Raw genomic sequence first — 20753 nt, 5'->3', positions numbered from 1 at the left:
ACATACACCTAACAAAGGACACACATCTGAAATAAGAGTTCTTACAAATCAGTAAGAAAAAGGTTGACAACCCAATTAGAAATTGGGCAAGCACGTGGAACAGGTACTTCACATGAAATTGTATCCAAATGGCCATAAGCGTATGAAAAAATGCTGAGTATTATTCCTTAACTGAGGAATGCAAAGTTAAAACCACAAAGAAATACCATTACTCCTAACAAGACCCCAAGAAGCAGGAGCAAGTGGAACTCATACACACTGCTGGTGGGAGTCTGTATGAGTGGTTGTACCACTTTGGAAAACTGGGAGTATCTACTGAAGCTGAACATTATACCCTTTGATCCAACAATTCCACTTCTGGGTATAAAGGAATGAGTGTTATGAGCAGATAGCTTTGAGAGTTACCTTTGTCTGCTGACAAAAGACTATACAAGAATGTTCACGGCTGTGACAGTGATTGTAGTGAAAAGCTACAAAGAACCCGAACACCCATCCCCTATAGAAGGAGCAAATTAAAATTTTTATATATATAAATAAAGAATTATATAGTAGAATACTAAACAAAAATGAACCACTGGTCCATGCAGCGACACGGATGAATCTCACAAATCTCACAATGAAATGTGGAGTGAAAGGAGCCAGACATAAATTAGTACCTCCTGTAAGACTGCATGTATTTGAAGTTCAAACACTGGGAAATCTAATCTATCTAGTCTGTGGCGACAGAGGTAAGGAGAGTGGGTACCTTTGGCCTGGGGTGGAGAGGGTACTGATCAGTAAGGGGCAGGAGTATCCTTTTGGAGTGCTGGAAATGTTCTGTATTTTGATCCAGGTGGTGGTTATGTGTACACAAAGGTAAACTTCATTAGCTGTGCACTTAGGATTAGTGTACTTTATATACAGTATAACTCAATAGAAGAGAAAGAATGACCCTCTACCTTGTCTTCTGTGGACTGTCCCAGCTCTTCACCGCTGAGTGCATTCCTGGGCTGCATCTCCAGCAAAGCTCTGAAGAGCGTGTTGGATGTGACTGTCAGGAATTCTGTTTCAGCATCTGGGTGGAGGCCATACAGTGCCGGGCTTTCCGGAGGAAGCATCTCGTCTATGTACTGGTGGTAGCCTGAGTAATCCAGATTGGGTGGGGCAGCAAATCCTGGTGCCAGCATCAGTTCATCATCGACCTTCAACCACAAAGGAAAAGTCAATTATTCCAAATCTAACTGGACATCAATCTTCACCTCCTAAACACCTTGAGAACACTCTGGTGAGATGGTCCCAGCACAATGCTGGATAGATAGCAAGCTCTCTTAAGATATCTCTTGACCCTCTTGTAATCAATCACTCTGCTCTGTGTATGGTACCACGCTGACCTCTGGGGAGGAGTCCAAGGAACACACATGCATCCCATCCTTAAGAAGACCTGGTTTGCGGTTTGCCGGGGGTAACACGATACGTGCACACAAAGGGAACGGACAGGTGCTGAGCCATCTACTGTGTATTGGTCACCCTGTTGCATGCTTGAAGTCATTGATTCTCCCAAATATCCCCATCTGGCAGAGAGAAATTGAGATTCAGAGTAACTTGCCTGGGCATATGTTTGATTTTAATCTTAATTCTGAACTCATTTTAGCATGACTTAATAGTACTTTCTGCAATACTACTTCAAACTATTTTATATATTATGCACGTAGATTTTGTAAACATGCATAATTATATGTGACTATCTTAAAAAATACGTGGGAGTGTGTGTAACTAACATGTTATAGGGCAGTATACACTAAAAGTCAAATCAGTGCTACCTCCCCATGACTTGGAGCTTCTCAGGGCAGAGTCTGTGTAGCCCATCTCAAGATCTGTAGACCCTGGGGCAACTGCTAGCACATGCTGGTGCTCAGTCCATAGTTGCCTAATGAGTGAGCAGCTGCAGTTATCAGGCATTAATCACACCCATCCACTTCATTCAGGCCGGGGAGAAGGGAAGACATTCCACCTGGAAGAATGTTCTCAGCCAAGGCAATCCGAGCAGAAATACCAGAGCTTCTAAATGTTAGAACGTAGTACTTCAAAATGTAACAAAACAATTGATGGGCCTCAGTCTCTGACCAGCTATAAACACAGTCAATCAAGCGCTTATACTTTTCTGGTTAACTCAGTGTAATCTCAGATTTTTTACCCCCTGATTCTTCTTTAGTTCCCAGGGGACCGTTACACTTCTGTTTAATTTTCCCAGCCTCTTTTGCTGTAAATTCTGTCTACATGCACTTAAATGTACAGGGAATGCTAGTTTTTAAAAACCATCACCTAACGTAGCTATTTTATGCCTAGAATTTTAAAATCATTGTCTGAAAATGGGGTTTATCTCTGTAATTGTGTATGTTCATGCTATCTGGTCCCCTCACTATCACCTGGAGACAAAGTGACTATTCATTAATTCATTCAATTGTATGAACTGATCACCTAGTATACCCCAATAAGCCGTGGAAGTATAAGAGATTCATATAACCTAGTTCTCAAGGAGCTCACTCTAATGGAGACAAAATAAGCGCGATTTTCTACACAATCATGTCATCTGTGAGTAGTGGCAGTTTGTTCCTTCCTTCTCAAACCTGTAACCCCAGATTGCCTAGGGAGCCCATGTCCTTAGGGGTGATGCTCAATTGCTCTCCTGAATTCCAAAAGGCACTTTAAATGTTAAAGTCAGAATTTCTATTTTTATTTTGTAGCAGGAGAATTTTCAAGTTATCCAGTCTTTCGTATTGCCAGAAACAGAGACCTGGACCCAATAAACATGAGAAGGAGCAATGCAGACTCTCTTGTGACCAATATCCATCAGCTGGGCTTGTTTTACTCATTTATTCACGTTTTCTATCATTTCACATTCATATATCAAAATAATCAAAATTAAAATTTTACCCGACTCAGCATGACCAAAACAAAACTGTGAAGGAGATTTAACCTCACCATTATTGGATAAATAAATTAGCCAAAATAAAAATGTGGGCACAAAATATGAATACTAAAACCAAAAGTTAGGGGAGGAGAGAAGATGGCGGAAGAGTAAGACGCGGAGATCACCTTCCTTCCCACAGATACAGTAGAAATACATCTACACGTGGAACTGCTCCTACAGAACACCCACTGAACGCTGGCAGAAAACGTCAGACCTCCCAAAAGGCAAGAAACTCCCCCGGTACTTGGGTAGGGCAAAAGAAAAAAGAAATAACAGAGACAAAAGAATAGGGACGGCACCTGCACCAGTGGGAGGGAGCTGTGAAGGAGGAAAGATTTCCACGCACTAGGAGCCCCTTCGCGGGCAGAGACTGCGGGTGGCAGAGGGGGGAAGCTTCGGAGCCACGGAGGAGAGTGCAGCCACAGGGGTGCGGAGGGCAAAGCGGAGAGATTCCCGCACTTCCCGCACGGAGGCTCGGGGCTGACCAGCACTCACCAGCCCGAGAGGCTTGTCTGCTCAGCCGCCGGGGCGGGCGGGGCTGGGAGCTGAGGCTCGGGCTTCGGTCAATCGCAGGGAGAGGACTGGGGTTGGCGGCGTGAACACAGCCTGAAGGGGTTAGTGCACCACAGCTAGCCGGGAGGGAGTCTGGGGAAAAAGTCTGCAGCTGCCCAAGAGGCAAGAGACTTTTTCTTCCCTGTTTCCTGGTGCGAGAGGAGAGGGGATTCAGAGCGCCGCCTAAACGAACTCCAGAGATGGGCGCGAGCCGCGGCTATCAGCGCGGACCCCACAGCAACAGGGGCGCAGAGGGAAAAACGGAGAGACTCCCGCACAGAGGCTCGGCGCCGAGCAGCACTCACCAGCCCGAGAGGCTTGTCTGCTCCCCCGCCGGGGCGGGCGGGGCTGGGAGCGGAGGTTCGGGCTGCAGTCGGATCGCAGGGAGAGGACTGGGGTTGGCGGCGTGAACACAGCCTGAAGGGGGCTAGTGCACCACAGCTGGCTGGGAGGGAGACCGGGAAAAAGTCTGCAGCTGCCGAAGAGGCAAGAGACTTTTTCTTGCCTCTTTGTTTCGCGCGCGCAAGGAGAGGGGATTCAGAGCGCCGCCTAAACGAACTCCAGAGACAGGCGCGAGCCGCGGCTATCAGCGCGGACCCCAGAGACGGGCGTGAGACGCTGGGGCTGCTGCTGCCGCCTCCAGAAAGCCTGTGTGCGAGCACAGGTCACTCTCCGCGCCGCCCCTCCCGGGAGCCCGTGCAGCCCGCCACTGCCAGGGTCCCGTGATCCAGGGACAACATCCCCGGGAGAACGCACTGCGCACCTCAGGCTGCTGCAACGTCACGCCGGCCTCTGACGCCGCAGGCTCGCCCCGCCTCCTCCGTACCCCTCCCTCCCCGCGGCCTGGGTGAGCCAGAGCCCCCGAAGCAGCTGCTCCTTTAACCCCGTCCTGTCTGGGCGGGGAACAGACGCCCTCAGGCGACCTACACGCAGAGGCGGGTCCAAATCCAAAGCTGATCTCCAGGAGCTATGCAAAAAGAGAAGAGAAGGGGAAATCTCTCCCAGCAGCCTCAGAAGCAGCGGATTAAAACTCCACAAACAACTTGATGTGCCTGTATCTGTGGAATACCTGAATAGACAATGAATCATCCCAAATTCAGGAGGTGGACTTTGGGAGCAGGATATGTTAATTTTTCCCCTTTTCCTTTTCTTGTGAGTGTATATGTATATGCTTCTGGGTGAGATTTTGTCTGTATAGCTTTGCTTTATAATAGCTTTATTTTACTTCACTATATTATAGCCTCTTTCTTTCTTTCTTTCTATTTTTTCTCCCTTTTACTCTGAGCCGTGTGGACGAAAGGCTCTTGGTGCTCCAGCCAGGCATCACGGCTGTGCCTCTGAGGTGGGAGAGCCAACTTCAGGACACTGGTCCACAAGAGACCTGCCAGCTCCACGTAATACCAAACGGCAAAAATCTCTCAGAGATCTCCATCTCAACATCAAGACCCAGCTTCACTCAATGACCAGCAAGCTACAGCGCTGGACACCCTATGCCAAACAACTAGCAAGACAGGAACACAGCCCCATCCATTAGCAGAGAGGCTGCCTAAAATCATAATAAGGCCACAGACACCCCAAAATACACCACCAGACGTGGACGTGCCCACCAGAAAGACAAGATCCAGCCTCATCCACCAGAACTCAGGCACTAGTTCCCTCCACCAGGAAGCCTACACAAACCACTGAACCAACCTTAGCCACTGGGGACAGATACCAAAAACAAAGGGTACTACGAACCTGCAGCCTGTGAAAAGGAGACCCCAAACACAGTAAGATAAGCAAAATGAGACGACAGAAAAACACACAGCAGATGAAGGAGCAGGGTCAAAACACACCAGACTTAACAAATGAAGAGGAAATAGGTAGTCTACCTGAAAAAGAATTCAGAATAATGATAGTAAGGATGATCCAAAATCTTGGAAATAGAATAGACAAAATGCAAGAAACATTTAACAAGGACGTAGAAGAACTAAAGAGGAACCAAGCAATGATGAAAAACACAATAAATGAAATTAAAAATACTCTAGATGGGATCAATAGCAGAATAACTGAGGCAGAAGAAAGGATAAGTGACCTGGAAGATAAAATGGTGGAAATAACTACTGCAGAGCAGGATAAAGAAAAAAGAATGAAAAGAACTGAGGACAGTCTCAGAGACCTCTGGGACAACATTAAACGCACCAACATTCGAATTATAGGGGTCCCAGAAGAAGAAGAGAAAAAGAAAGGGACTGAGAAAATATTTGAAGAGATTATAGTTGAAAACTTCCCTAATATGGGAAAGGAAATAGTTAATCAAGTCCTGGAAGCACAGAGAGTCCCATACAGGATAAACCCAAGGAGAAACACGCCAAGACACATATTAATCAAACTGTCAAAAATTAAATATAAGGAAAACATATTAAAGGCAGCAAGGGAAAAACAACAAATAACACACAAGGGAATCCACATAAGGTTAACATCTGATCTTTCAGCAGAAACTCTGCAAGCCAGAAGGGAGTGGCAGGATATACTTAAAGTGATGAAGGAGAAAAACCTACAACCAAGATTACTCTACCCAGCAAGGATCTCATTCAGATGTGATGGAGAAATTAAAACCTTTACAGACAAGCAAAAGCTGAGAGAGTTCAGCACCACCAAACCAGCTTTACAACAAATGCTAAAGGAACTTCTCTAGGCAAGAAACACAAGAGAAAGAAAACACCTACAATAACAAACCCAAAACATTTAAGAAAATGGGAATAGGAACATACATATCGATAATTACCTTGAATGTAAATGGATTAAATGCTCCCACCAAAAGACACAGACTGGCTGAACGGATACAAAAACAAGACCCATATATATGCTGTCTACAAGAGACCCACTTCAGACCTAGAGACACATACAGACTGAAAGTCAGGGGATGGAAAAAGATCTTCCATGCAAATGGAAATCAAAAGAAAGCTGGAGTAGCAATTCTCATATCAGACAAAATAGACTTTAAAATAAAGACTATTACAAGAGACAAAGAAGGACACCATATAATGATCAAGGGATCGATCCAAGAGGAAGGTATAACAATTGTAAATATTTATGCACCCAACATAGGAGCACCTCAATACATAAGGCAAATACTAACAGCCATAAAAGGGGAAATCGACAGCAACACAATCATAGTAGGGGACTTTAACACCCCACTTTCACCAATGGACAGATCATCCAAAATGAAAATAAATAAGGAAACACAAGCTTTAAATGATACATTAAACAAGATGGACTTAATTGATATTTATAGGACATTCCACCCAAAAACAACAGAATACACATTTTTCTCAAGTGCTCATGGAACATTCTCCAGGATAGATCATATCTTGGGTCACAAATCAAGCCTTGGTAAATTTAAGAAAATTGAAATCGTATCAAGTATCTTTTCCGACCACAACGCTATGAGACTAGATATCAATTACAGGAAAAGATGTGTAAAAAATACAAACACATGGAGGCTACACAATACACTACTTAATAACGAAGTGATCACTGAAGAAATCAAAGGGGAAATCAAAAAATACCTAGAAACAAATGACAATGGAGATACGATGACCCAAAACCTATGGGACACAGGAAAAGCAGTGATAAGAGGGAAGTTTATAGCAATACAAGCCTACCTCAAGAAACAGGAAACATCTCGAATAAACAACCTAACCTTGCACCTAAAGCAATTAGAGAAAGAAGAACCAAAAAACCCCAAAGCCAGCAGAAGGAAAGAAATCATAAAGATTAGGTCAGAAATAAATGAAAAAGAAATGAAGGAAACAATAGCAAAAATCAATGAAACTAAAAGCTGGTTCTTTGAGAAGATAAACAAAATTGATAAACCATTAGCCAGACTCATCAAGAAAAAAAGGGAGAAGACTCAAATCAATAGAATTAGAAATGAAAAAGGAGAATAACCACTGACACTGCAGAAATAAAAAAGATCATGAGAGATTACTACAAGCAACTCTATGCCAATAAAATGGACAACCTGGAAGAAATGGACAGATTCTTAGAAATGCACAAACTGCCGAGACTGAACCAGGAAGAAATAGAAAATATGAACAGACCAATCACAAGCACTGAAATTGAAACTGTGATTAAAAACCTTCCAACAAGCAAAAGCCCAGGACCAGATGGCTTCACAGGCGAATTCTATCAAACATTTAGAGAAGAGCTAACACCTATCCTTCTCAAACTCTTCCAAAATATTGCAGAGGGAGGAACACTCCCAAACTCATTCTACGAGGCCACCATCACCCTGATACCAAAACCAGACAAAGATGTCACAAAGAAAGAAAACTACAGGCCAATATCACTGATGAACATAGATGCAAAAATCCTCAACAAAATACTAGCAAACAGAATCCAACAGCACATTAAAAGGATCATACACCATGATCAAGTGGGGTTTATCCCAGGAATGCAAGGATTCTTCAACATACGCAAATCAATCAATGTGATACACCATATTAACAAATTGAAGGAGAAAAACCATATGATCATCTCAATAGATGCAGAGAAAGCTTTCGACAAAATTCAACACCCATTTATGATAAAAGCCCTGCAGAAAGTAGGCATAGAGGGAACTTTCCTCAACATAATAAAGGCCATATATGACAAACCCACAGCCAACATTGTCCTCAATGGTGAAAAACTGAAACCATTTCCACTAAGATCAGGAAAAAGACAAGGTTGCCCACTCTCACCACTATTATTCAACATAGTTTTGGAAGTCTTAGCCACAGCAATCAGAGAAGACAAAGAAATAAAAGGAATCCAAATCGGAAAAGAAGAAGTAAAGCTGTCACTATTTGCAGATGACATGATACTATACATAGAGAATCCTAAAGATGCTACCAGAAAACTCCTAGAGCTAATCAATGAATTTGGTAAAGTAGCAGGATACAAAATTAATGCACAGAAATCTCTTGCATTTCTATACACTGATGACGAAAAATCTGAAAGTGAAATTAAGAAAACACTCCCATTTACCATTGCAACAAAAAGAATAAAATATCTAGGAATAAACCTACCTAAGGAGACAAAAGACCTGTATGCAGAAAATTATAAGACACTGATGAAAGAAATTAAAGATGATACAAATAGATGGAGAGATATACCATGTTCCTGGATTGGAAGAATCAACATTGTGAAAATGACTCTACTACCCAAAGCAATCTACAGATTCAATGCAATCCCTATCAAACTACCACTGGCATTTTTCACAGAACTAGAACAAAAAATTTCACAATTTGTATGGAAACAGAAAAGACCCCGAATAGCCAAAGCAATCTTGAGAACGAAAAATGGAGCTGGGGGAATCAGGCTCCCTGACTTCAGACTATATTACAAAGCTTCAGTAATCAAGACAGTTTGGTACTGGCACAAAAACAGAAATATAGATCAATGGAACAGGATAGAAAGCCCAGAGATAAACCCACACACATATGGTCACCTTATCTTTGATAAAGGAGGCAAGCATATACAGTGGAGAAAAGACAGCCTCTTCAATAAGTGGTGCTGGGAAAATTGGACAGGTACATGTAAAAGTATGAAATTAGAACACTCCCTGACACCATGCACAAAAATAAACTCCAAATGGATTAAAGACCTAAGTGTAAGGGCAGACACTATCAAACTCTTAGAGGAAAACATAGGCAGAACACTCTATGACATACATCACAGCAAGATTCTTTTTGACCCAGCTCCCAGAGAAATGTAAATAAGAACACAAATAAACAAATGGGACCTAATGAAACTTAAAAGCTTTTGCACAGCAAAGGAAACCATAAACAAGACCAAAAGACAACCATCAGAATGGGAGAAAATATTTGCAAATGAAGCAACTGACAAAGGATTAATCTCCAAGATTTACAAGCAGCTCATGCAGCTCAATAACAAAAAAACGAACAACCCAATCCAAAAATGGGCAGAAGACCTAAATAGACATTTCTCCAAAGAAGATATACAGATGGCCTACAGACACATGAAAGAATGCTCAACATCATTAATCATTAGAGAAATGCAAATCAAAACTACAATGAGATATCATCTCACACCGGTCAGAATGGCCATCATCAAAAAATCTAGAAACAATAAATGCTGGAGAGGGTGTGGAGGAAAGGGAACACTCTTGCACTGTTGGTGGGAATGTAAATTGATACAGCCACTATGGAGAACAGTATGGAGGTTCCTTAAAAAACTACAAATAGAACTACCATACGACCCAGCAATCCCACTACTGGGCATATACCCTGAGAAAACCATAGGTCAAAAAGAGTCATGTACCAAAATGTTCATTGCAGCTCTATTTACAATAGCCAGGACATGGAAGCAACCTAAATGTCCATCGACAGATGAATGGATAAAGAAGATGTGGCACATATATACAATGGAATATTACTCAGCCATAAAAAGAAATGAAATGGAGGTATTTGTAATGAGGTGGATGGAGTTCGAGTCTGTCATACAGAGTGAAGTAAGTCAGAAAGAGAAAAACAAATACAGTATGCTAACACATATATACGGAATCTAAGGAAAAAAAAAAAAAAAAAGGCCATGAAGAACCTAGTGGCAAGACGGGAATAAAGACACAGACCTACTAGAGAATGGACTTGAGGATATGGGGAGGGGGTGGGGTGAGATGTGACAGGGTGAGAGAGTGTCATGGACATATATACACTACCAAATGTAAAATAGATAACTAGTGGGAAGCAGCCGCATAGCACAGGGAGATCAGCTCGGTGCTTTGTGACCACCTAGAGGGGTGGGATGGGGAGGGTGGGAGGGAGGGAGATGCAAGAGGGAAGAGAAATGGGAACATATTGTATATGTATAACTGATTCACTTTGTTATAAAGCAGAAGCTAACACACCATTGTAAGGCAATTATACTTCAATAAAGATGTTTAAAAAAAAAACAAAAAACAAAAAACCAAAAGTTAGACTAAACATCTCCAAGCCAAAATTTATTCCCTACGAACAAGGCCTTGGTTTTCCCTGTTAGTGCTCACTAGTTAAAAGAAAATTTAAGAGCCACAGTTAATTGTTTTTCAATGCAGCCAAAGTTAAACAGAGTTTCAAGCAAAGAAAGTAACCAAAAAGTGGAACCACTTGGAACTTTCAAAATGCCTGGGGACTGGACATTTGTTTGAGTGCATATTCATAGAATGCTGGTGGGAGTGCAAATGGTCCATGCTTTCTGGAAAGACAATTAGGCAGTCTGTTTACAAATAAGTGAAGAGTGCCTCCCCCACGTTGGGCAATGAGCAAAGCAAAGGAAAACAGCAAAGTCAACAGGAAGGGCTAGATTTATAGCCAGACAGATCTGGTTCAGTTTCCCCCAGCTGAATGATTTGGTGGTCTTAAAAAAATGGCAGTTTATCTGAGTTTCAATCTCATCGGTAAAATGGGGATCCTAATAGCAACCTAAATATTGTGGCCATGACAATTTAACAACAATGTATGCAAATAGCTAGGCACATAGCAGCCTTTTACAAAGGTTAGTTTTAGTCTTTCCTGTGCCCTAGAAACAGACATGATTATCTCAAGTACACCCTAATTTTCTAGAAGGAAAAACAAAACCTGAGAATGTCCTACTGTAAGTTCCTACTATGATGTCAAACAAGTAAAGCTTGATAAGCAAGGCTTAATTCACACAGAGACTTCTGTTCTCTTTTAGAAATCTGTGAAGATGTCACCATACTCAGGGAGCTCTGGGAATCCTGATTCTAAATCCAAGCCTTCTCCCATCCCACTGAGAGGCTTTTATGAAAAGCTGCTTCTTGCTGATGGGACCCTAACTCTCGGCACCATGGCCACCTGTCTTGCCTTTGGGGGAGGGCTGTTTGATAAGGTTATTGTTACGCCTCAAAGAATCGGTAGTTCTAAATTAACATGTCTCGGGCTTCCCTGGTGGCGCAGTGGTTGAGAATCTGTCTGCCAATGCAGGGGACACGGGTTCGAGCCCTGGTCTGGGAAGATCCCACATGCCGCGGAGCAAATGGGCCCGTGTGCCACAACTACTGAGCCTGCGCGTCTGGAGCCTGTGCTCAGCAACAAGAGAGGCCGCGACAGTGAGAGGCCTGCGCGCTGCGATGAAGAGTGGCCCCCACTTGCCACAACTAGAGAAAGCCCTCGCACAGAAACAAAGACCCAAAACAGCCAAAAATAAAATAACTAAATAAATAAATTTTAAATTAACATGTCTCCAAAGAAGACACACAAATGACCAATAAGCACAGGAAAAGATGCTCAACATCATTAGTCTTCAGGGAAATGCAAAACAAAACTACAATGTGATACCACTTCACACCCACCACGAGGCTGTGCAGAGAACGGAACCCTCATATATTGCCAGTGGGAATATAAAATGATGCAGCCACTTTGGAAAACAGTTTGGTGGTTCCTCAAAACATTAAACATAGAGTTACCATATGATCCAATAATTTCATTTCTATGTATATACCCAAAAGAAGTGGAAATGTATGTCCATGCAAACACATATATGAATATTTAAAGCAGCGTTATTCATAATAGCCCCAAAGTGGAAACAACCCAAATATCCATCAACTGATGAACAGATAAATAAAATAGTGTATCGATACAATGGAATATTATTTGGCCCTTAAAAGGAATGAAGTACTGATACATGCTATAACATGGATGAGCCTCGAAAACATGCTAAGTGAAAGAGGTCAGACACAAAAGGCCCGATACTGTCTGATTCCATTTATATGAAATGTCCAGATTAGGCAAATCTATAGAGACAGAAAGTAGATTAGTGGTCGCCTGGGGCTGGGCAGTGGGGCAGGTTGTGGAGGAGAGGATGGTGAGTGACTGCTACTGTGTACCCTAATTTCACAAATGAATAAACAGAGGCTCAGGTTCCGTGATGTATCTAAAATTGCACAGCAAACACAAGGGAGAACTGAATTTGAACCAGAGCTTTTTTGTCATTTTGTTTTACTTCAAAGCCCAACTTTTAAGCTGTTAATATATGACAGCTTTCAGGTGACCTGATACCTTATTTTCCAAAAGTAATTTACCGTATTACTTGTTTAGCATTGCCAAGTATGCACCTTACATGAGAGAAGAATATTAATTATAATTCCCTAACTTTGGCCAGGAACCCTCTCAAGCACATTGCCGTTGGGGAACCCTCTCTAAATGCCGTGTCATTTACCCAACAAGAAGCTCATTCATCCTCCTAACAGGACAAAGCCACTGAAAGCATTCCAAGGTTTGACCACGTGCCCATGTAACCAAAGACACTAATTGCCAAATAAGTTAACCAATGTGAGGAGTGGCAAAAAGACATCCTGCAGATGCTGAAGTGTTAGCTTAAGTTCCTAATAACGTAAACAGCATGAGCAGGAAACATCTGTATGAGAACAAAATAACTGGGATTTTGCAGTCTCTGCCACCAAACCAGTCAGTGTTTTAACTTCCTCTGGTGAGTTGACACGGTAGCGCTTTCTGGTGAGGATGCAAGACTGCAAATGAGCATCTCCATCCTGAAAACCTCACCAGAGCGGCATGGAAGGGCAGGTACTTAAATTTCTGAAGGGCTAATGCACACACCAGAGATGCCCCTCAGGTTGCATCATCTATATTTATTTTACAGTTATGTGAATGGGAGTTCAGGCTTGTGAAGGTTAATGGACTGTCTCGGTTGGCAACAGTAATTCACTCCTCATCCTCAGGCCAGAACCAGAGAGGGAAAAGCAGAGTGAGTTTGTCGCTCTGCCCCTTGACCTCCACCATCATTCAGAGAAATCAGCCTCTGTAAAGGTAGCACACCCGACCCTGTTTATCTTTCCCATCTCCATGGTAACCTACTCCCAGACCTCTTCTGAGGAGTGACTTCCAATTGTGCTAAATTGAAAGTGTCTTTCTGACCCGTGAAACCTTGCTCATTAGAACTAAGGAAAGACCAGGAGACTCACAGTCAAAAGAAACAAATAATGGTCACATGGCAAGAAAGTCTTTTTTTTTTTTCCTGCCTTGTCCCCAAATTGTTTAACATTATTAAAAGTAACAAAATATCTGTCCTCAATTTTCTATATGAGACTACAGTACACCATGTTTTCTAATACATGATTGTATGCTCAAAATGGACTTGAGGAAGGCACAATGCTTTTAGGAGATGAAGTTCTCAAGAAATTATAAACAGGAGGTTGCTCAAACTATTTTTTAAAAAAACACATGGCACTGCTCTAAACACAGTTGGTGTCTTGCCCAAGTGGGAGTAGAGATGGCACGGTGGAGGGTGCCTTGGGTTTCCAAGAAATAATCAGGCAATGGCCATGAACCTGGAAACCTTTAGAGAGAGGCATGAGAAAAGTATGCCACCACTTTCAGCTGCTTCAGTATGGAAAACAAGGACTGAGTGCTTTTTCCAGAAAACCCAGCACCAATCACAAATCATGTGGGTGTGCTGGTGTACACAGACATAGGGCTAGTAAGATGAGAAATGGGAAAAGGGTACCTGGCCTCTTTAAACTCCAGTACAAGGGGGCTCTGCCCCTTCCTCACAGAAGGAAGAACTGCCCTCTCACATCATCGCAGCTTTCTTGAGCACATAGTTAGTTAGGAGTTAGTGATCAAAATTTAGAATACTCCATGGCTTCTGTGCCAGAGAAAAAACTATAGATTTCACTTACATCAGAGCTGCTGAATTGAAAATTGAAATCAATACATCTGGCTACAGTCCCTGCCTGGGATAACTGGGTGACCTGGGGCAAATCACCGTGACCCAGTCTCTTTGTCTATAAAATGGGGTGACAGTGTCAGTTCTGCGTACCTCACGGGGTTATCTCAGAGATCCAGTGAGTCTGTACATGGGACAGTGCTTCATGTGGGCACAGAAACCACCTGCGGTGGTGGCAGGGAGGTGTCCTGCTAAAACACAGATTCGGATTCTATGGGTCTGAGATGGGGCCCAAGATCCTACACTTCTAACAAACTTCCAAACTCCCCGGAAGGTGGGCCAGAATATACTCACAAAAGGCCAAGAATCCTCAATAACATTCAAGAATTATTTACATAGTGAAATCAGTTTAAAATATTCTTAGAGAAAGCAAACTATCACTTAAAATGATACAAACGAACTTATTTACAAAACAGAAACTGACTCACAGACTTAGAGAACGGACTTATGGTTACCAGCGGGGAAGGGTGGGCGGAAGGGATAGTTAGGGGATTGACATGCACACACTGCTATATTTAAAATGGATAACCAACAAGGACCTACTGTATAGCACAGGGAACTCCTCTCAATATGATGTAACGACCTAAACGGGAAAAGAATTTTAAAAAGAATAGAAAACGTGTGTATGTATAACTGAATCACTGTGCTGTGCACCTGAAACGAACACACCATTGTTAATCAACTCTACTCCAATATAAAATAAAAAGTTAAAAAAGAATCTTACTAGAACTTTCTCCTCTGTGAAATGACTTAAAAAATGTCTTACCAGAGAGGGATTCATGAATTCTTCTAAATACACCCGACACAGTTTGCGATCCCAGTCATCTGTGATGTGGCCCCCGTACATGATCTCACCAAAGAGGTAACGGAGGTCTTCCCATGGGACCTGGCAGGAGAGGGGAGGGGAATCATGCAAACGTTCACTTCCGGGTTCGGGGCACCTGCCTCCAAACAGTCAATCAGCAGCAAGTGCCTCTCTACAAGCCCCCACCAACAGGAGCATTTAAAAGAGGTTCAGGAATTGTCTGAATTGCCAGGATTGAACTGTCTGAGAATTATTTTCAGTGTGTTTTAATACATTCAGTGAGCTCTTAATGAAGCTAAGCTTTCAATGAAGATTTTAAAGCAAACCGGATTATTCCTAGAACATGTCATGCAGTTAAGGTTTACACATTCAACACCTCATCTAAAAACCACAAGAGAGTGTTGGTTCATAGGACCTTTGAGGGATGACATTTTTATGATCTGATTTATACCAGGTTTTATGATCTAAGTCAGGGAAAAGAAAGAAAAACCTATACAATTTGAATTTGGGGTGTTAACTTAGAATTCCATCACCTTCCAAAAGTCCAGGCAAACCAAGCCGTTTGCCACAGATTGAGGGCTCGGTTTATGGCATAACTGGCCTCCATGACTGTTCCAAGTGCTGTAACTAATGACTGTAGTATGTTTTATTCAAGGAATCACCGTATCTCCTCTTTATTTGGCTTCGCAGGGTTTGAAGCCCCTCTTTGCTACCCTTTAGCTTCCTCTGGGTTTGCAAAACATGCCAGTTTGTGATGAAGCCTTTCTAGACAGAAACCTTTATACCCTCGGGGGCAGTATACTGCCTCCCAACAGTTCAATAAAAACTTAATTATAGCCTTCATTTGTTGCATGATGTGACAGAACAAGTAAAATTGCTTCAACTATTCCAATGTACTTGCTACAACTTTAGTTGAATTTGAATAAATGAACCTCAAATACGTCTTTCTTTTAAGCCACTTTGATGTGAATGAAAAATTATAGTGGCTACACTGTACCATGCTCTCTCAACCGTGCTATGGACTACCTCCCATAGAACAGAAATGGATGGGAAACAGAGACCTCTTTATTTCTCTGATCGCATTTTATTAATGCCTGCTATACATTATTATCTGATATATAGCTCCCTCAAGATTTTAATCAGCTAGGGATCTATTCTTCTCAATAACTGATTTTCTTCCCACAAATCTTGATCTTTGTTTTTTACATATACTTTTTTTTTTTTTTTGTAACCCTTCCCTTGGCACAGTGGTACAGCCTGAAAAAAATGTGAACTTGTTGTTGTTACTCAGTAGAGGTCTTCTGGGGCATGTCCCCCAAACTGTACTCCACAGGGTGGGAGAAAGGTACTGCTACAGAATAACAGTTTTTCTTCCTACTCCCTCTAGGCTTGCTAAAACCAAAGTCAGATGTTACATAGCCCCATCCCCAACCTTAAATGTAAACAACCAAATGATGTTTTCAATTAAAGTCTTCCAACCTTGACATTCAAGAATTTCCATATGGTGAGACTTACGAAATTCATATGGAAAAATATCGAAGTTCTTATAATAGTTAAATGTTGGCATTCCCTAAGACGTAATCTTTAGATCTCTCAATTATACTCTGTAACCTTGATGATCTCATCTAATCTCATGACTTGAAATATCATCTATCATCTGCCTACTTCCAAGTTTACACATATACCTTCCTGAAAAGGACATCTTGTACAACCAAACTATGTGGGCATGTCAGCTTAATTCCCAGATCTAACTAACTTGCTTCGTGATGTGATGTGTGGTGAATGACTTGGGTCAAGACATCTAAGACACAAGAGCGCGTGTTTAAAACCTAAAGCTGTCTTGATGCTGGAACACCCGTGGGAGAAGCAGCAGGACATAGCACGATTCAATCGGCCAACTGGTGTTGCCAAGCCTCGGGATGTGAGAGCCGGAGAGAAGCATGAGTCAATCCCTCTCTTGCTGCCCTTCATTCCTACCTCAACTGTGTACAGGGTCCAGCTGAAACAGGATAATATTCCTGGCCTCAGCCTCCTGGGACAGTAATGAAGGACTTGAATAAAAGTACTCAGTGGTCTATTTCATTTTCTGCCCAGAACTCTCCAGAACTATTACAATAGTCAATTCTATCTGCAACATTTTAAACAAAATGTGCTAAGATCAACACAAAATAGTATTTATTAGGATGGTCAAAATATGCTCAAAGTGAATTTCATAAATTTAAAAAAATGCTAGGTATGGAATAGTGATCACGTACCATATTAAAGCCATTTATCTTGGATACAACTTATTCAAAATGTGTTCCTTGGGAGAACACACCCATGTTATGTACAAAGTGTACATATTCAGATAGTAGTCAAACCATCTTCAAAGCTTGAGAAAACTTTGATAAGGAAAATAACAATAATTACCAAAAGAACAAAAAAAACCCATTTATACATAGAAACATGGTTGAATGGTTTAAAAGGCCCTTTAATAGAAAGTGTGGCCTAAAGCACCATGCCTAGTTGGTTCTGACAAACATACCTCGATTTTAACAGATTTAACTTAATGGAAAAAGTTTCCCTTATGAGGACTAAGCCAGAAAATCCTTACAAATGATTCATCCTTTTTGAAATCCAGTCACTGAGTTTGTAAGAGTTTACACAAATGTTCTTGATGAAGCATTCCCGTTCCCATCTGTAGAACACATTTTAGCTATGAAATAAAATCATTCATCTACCTTTAACTTCAAATCAAGGGGAACATTACTAAAAAAGTCACAAGGTGGCATCCTTAATACATAATAATGACATATGCAGGAAATGCACCATTATTTATACATGTGACGTGCTGTAAATTGCTTCCATCATCAGAACTAATTGTAGTGATTATTAATGCAGTGTTATGAACTGTCAGAATTGCTGTATGTAATTACATTTGTGCAAATGCTTCATTACCTGCCTAATGAATCTGGCATACATGCACATGTAAACCACTGTTTTTGTTAACATAATGAAGGACATTTTTTTTTTTTTTTTGCACTAAGCTGCTGATGTAGAACTGGTTTGACCCATCTTATAAAGTTCGAGCATCCACTGTTGTAAAACCTCACACTTGGCAGAGGATGCATATGTAGTGTCAGCTATTTCAATAATAGCTTCGAAAGAGAAATTATGGTCCATTTTGATAGTGCCCAAAGACTGACAGATTCAGTACACTCCTCGGAAGAGGTTATCTGACCACTGGCACTTACGTTAGGGTTTGCCTCTAAGTAGTTGTAGAGGACGTTGGCACAGACGGTGAGGTCTCCAGAATTGAACGGATAGCTGCGGCTCCAGCCCTGGGGGCCAAACCTCAGTCTCCCAGCAACACAGGCATGGAAGTAGCACAGAGAGAAGAGGATGCTTTTAAACTCCTGCTCCTTGGAGCACACTTCAAGTGTATCCTGGGAGAAAAGAAAGAATGTTTGATCATCCATCCGTATGGTTTCCAAGGGCAAGGGTCTGAGTTTTCAATCATCTTGCAGAGGACTTTGAGGGAGACCTAGGACAGAGGTAACATGCAGTTTTAAGCTAGGAGAGCATAACAGGAGACTGGCATTTGCCAGTCTGTTGATTTAAGAGGAATGCTTTTATTTTGCTTCAATTATTCTTCTGTTTCACTAGAAAATGAGACAATTCATTTTGCCAGTGGTAATACTGCCTGACATCAATTTCCCCTGCAAAAATGTTCTTGTACAATCTGTTTGACAAAAGGCCATCATCTTAATTTCATCACTGTAGCAGAATATAAGTTAATGCCAATTCCCCATTCCTCCTGGTTCCATAGTAATACCGATTATCTGGGCACACAGCCACGCATCAAAAAACAATCTCCCAGCCCCTCTTGAAGCCAGATGTGCCATGTGACCAAGTTTTTGCCAACGGAGTTTGAGCAGAAGTGACGTATGCAACTTTCACATCACTTGCTTAAAGGGGAATTGCTTGGTCTGGTGGTTGTTCTCTTCCCTTTCCTGTGAGCTACAAATGATGATGATTGGACGACTTGGAAGCTGTGAGTTAGGTACGGTGGAGGCACCACAAGCTTGGGTGTGTGGATGATCTCATGCACCAGAGCTGCCAATTACGTGTGAGAGATTATCTTGTGTGAATCACTATAATTTTGTACTGTCCCTTGACTAATACAACCACCACGACAAATGGTTTTCTTCCAATGAACTGAAAATAAAATTCACTGTTGGAATGACAGAACAGCATATGGAAGATTGGAAAACATATGCCCTGTAGAGTAGATCTGTAAGATTTTTTTTTTGCAAATGCAGAGGGAACCTGGTATGCTACACTGATATGGTTATGGCCCCAAAAGCCATAAAATTAAAAGGTGAAAAACAGCCATCTGTGTCTTAAGGGTAGTACTTTACCTGTTCTCAAATCTGGCAGTCCTGTGAGGCAAACAAGGAAAAACTGAGGATGACTCCTTCAGCTGATGGTGGGCAGCGGAGGAAGGTGAGGCCAAAACAGCACCTTCCTGCCTTGTCCTCTACAACGGTCAAATTACACCCGGTCTACATTTAAATGGATCTGACAATGTGGGCATCTATAATACAAAATATACTTAGCCCGTTTGGAGTGGGAGCTCAGATCTGGCCTCCCAGAAAAAGTCTAAACCAAGCCCAGATTTGTTCTCTTGGTCCGGGACCAGAAGAGCATTTTAGTTTCTTTCTGTATCGCTTTCATCAGAATCCAGGGTTACCACCAAATATAGTTCTAGAATTGGCCAGGCCACATACAGTGCTGACCCAACTAAATCACTAGGTTATTCTAAATGACTAGGCCTCTTCTAGGAAATTTACGGGGCTTAAAAATATACAATCATTACAAATAACTTTTCCACAACTAAACATCAAGTAAAAGGCAAGCTTGTGAAAGAAGAAAAGAGAAACCATATAATTGGCATTCATGTTGAAGGATATAAAAATACATTGCTTTTGAAAGGCAGAAATTTCTAGGAGACCAAATAGAAGTGACAAAATTTTATGATCTAACAAGTCACCTAACACCCTCCCTGAATTACATATAGTCCACAGAAAACCCAAGTACTACAGTTAGTACGTTATTTCCATCTATATACTTCATATAACTGACCTAATTTTAGCCTCACTGCTAAAAAAACCAAAATCATAAGTCAATGCCCATTTCATTACGCTCTGATAATATAAATGACATTAGGAGAAAATGTGAATCAGGCATTCCTAAGAAAAATATGAGTCTACCTAACATTCTACATTTCAGGTTAACTGTATTTTTACAAAGCAAGTGATCAAGTGTTTGTATCAGAAAATATACAAACAGCATTGTGAACAGAGAACAGGCATCCACACACGCATAACAGTGTTGCATGCACACGGATGCCAATTTTACATGCACAATTACCATTATTTGTTTCTGCTGCAAACCTTACAGAACAAGAAATTTACATTCTTGCTTCAAAAATCTGGTTATCTGGGGATGAAGGGAGCCCAAACATTTATGACATCTTCTTCAAGAGGCAGCGCTACTGAGCTGAAAGGGGGTTAGGTAGGTAGCATCCTAAAGAAAAGGTTCTTTACATCTCGGTCACTTACTGATCATATTTACATAAATATTCTAGAATGTTCAAGGTAATAAAGGATCAATATTAAGTGCACTTTGTTCGCCATGAATACACATGTCAAAATTTGAGGATAAATTCTGACTTGG

The 20753-nt window shown here is 41.6% G+C and overlaps 1 protein-coding gene across 1 annotated transcript in view; it reads right to left on the bottom strand.

Annotated features, from left to right (window-relative positions):
• The window catches only part of DNAH11 (dynein axonemal heavy chain 11), a 306796-nt gene that overhangs the window by 8986 nt on the left and 277057 nt on the right, over positions 1-20753 (bottom strand). The window contains exons 73-75 of the mRNA XM_036864125.1: positions 18269-18460; positions 14997-15116; positions 939-1181 (exon numbers count right to left, since the gene is read on the bottom strand). Coding sequence (XP_036720020.1) covers positions 939-1181; positions 14997-15116; positions 18269-18460 — 555 coding nt within the window. The remainder of the gene's footprint in view (positions 1-938; positions 1182-14996; positions 15117-18268; positions 18461-20753) is intronic.

Source organism: Balaenoptera musculus, chromosome 9, assembly GCF_009873245.2.
Source record: "Balaenoptera musculus isolate JJ_BM4_2016_0621 chromosome 9, mBalMus1.pri.v3, whole genome shotgun sequence".
Taxonomy (NCBI): domain Eukaryota; kingdom Metazoa; phylum Chordata; class Mammalia; order Artiodactyla; family Balaenopteridae; genus Balaenoptera; species Balaenoptera musculus.
The sequence above is the reverse complement of the archived record's forward strand: the minus strand, read 5'-3'. Positions and strand labels throughout refer to the sequence as shown.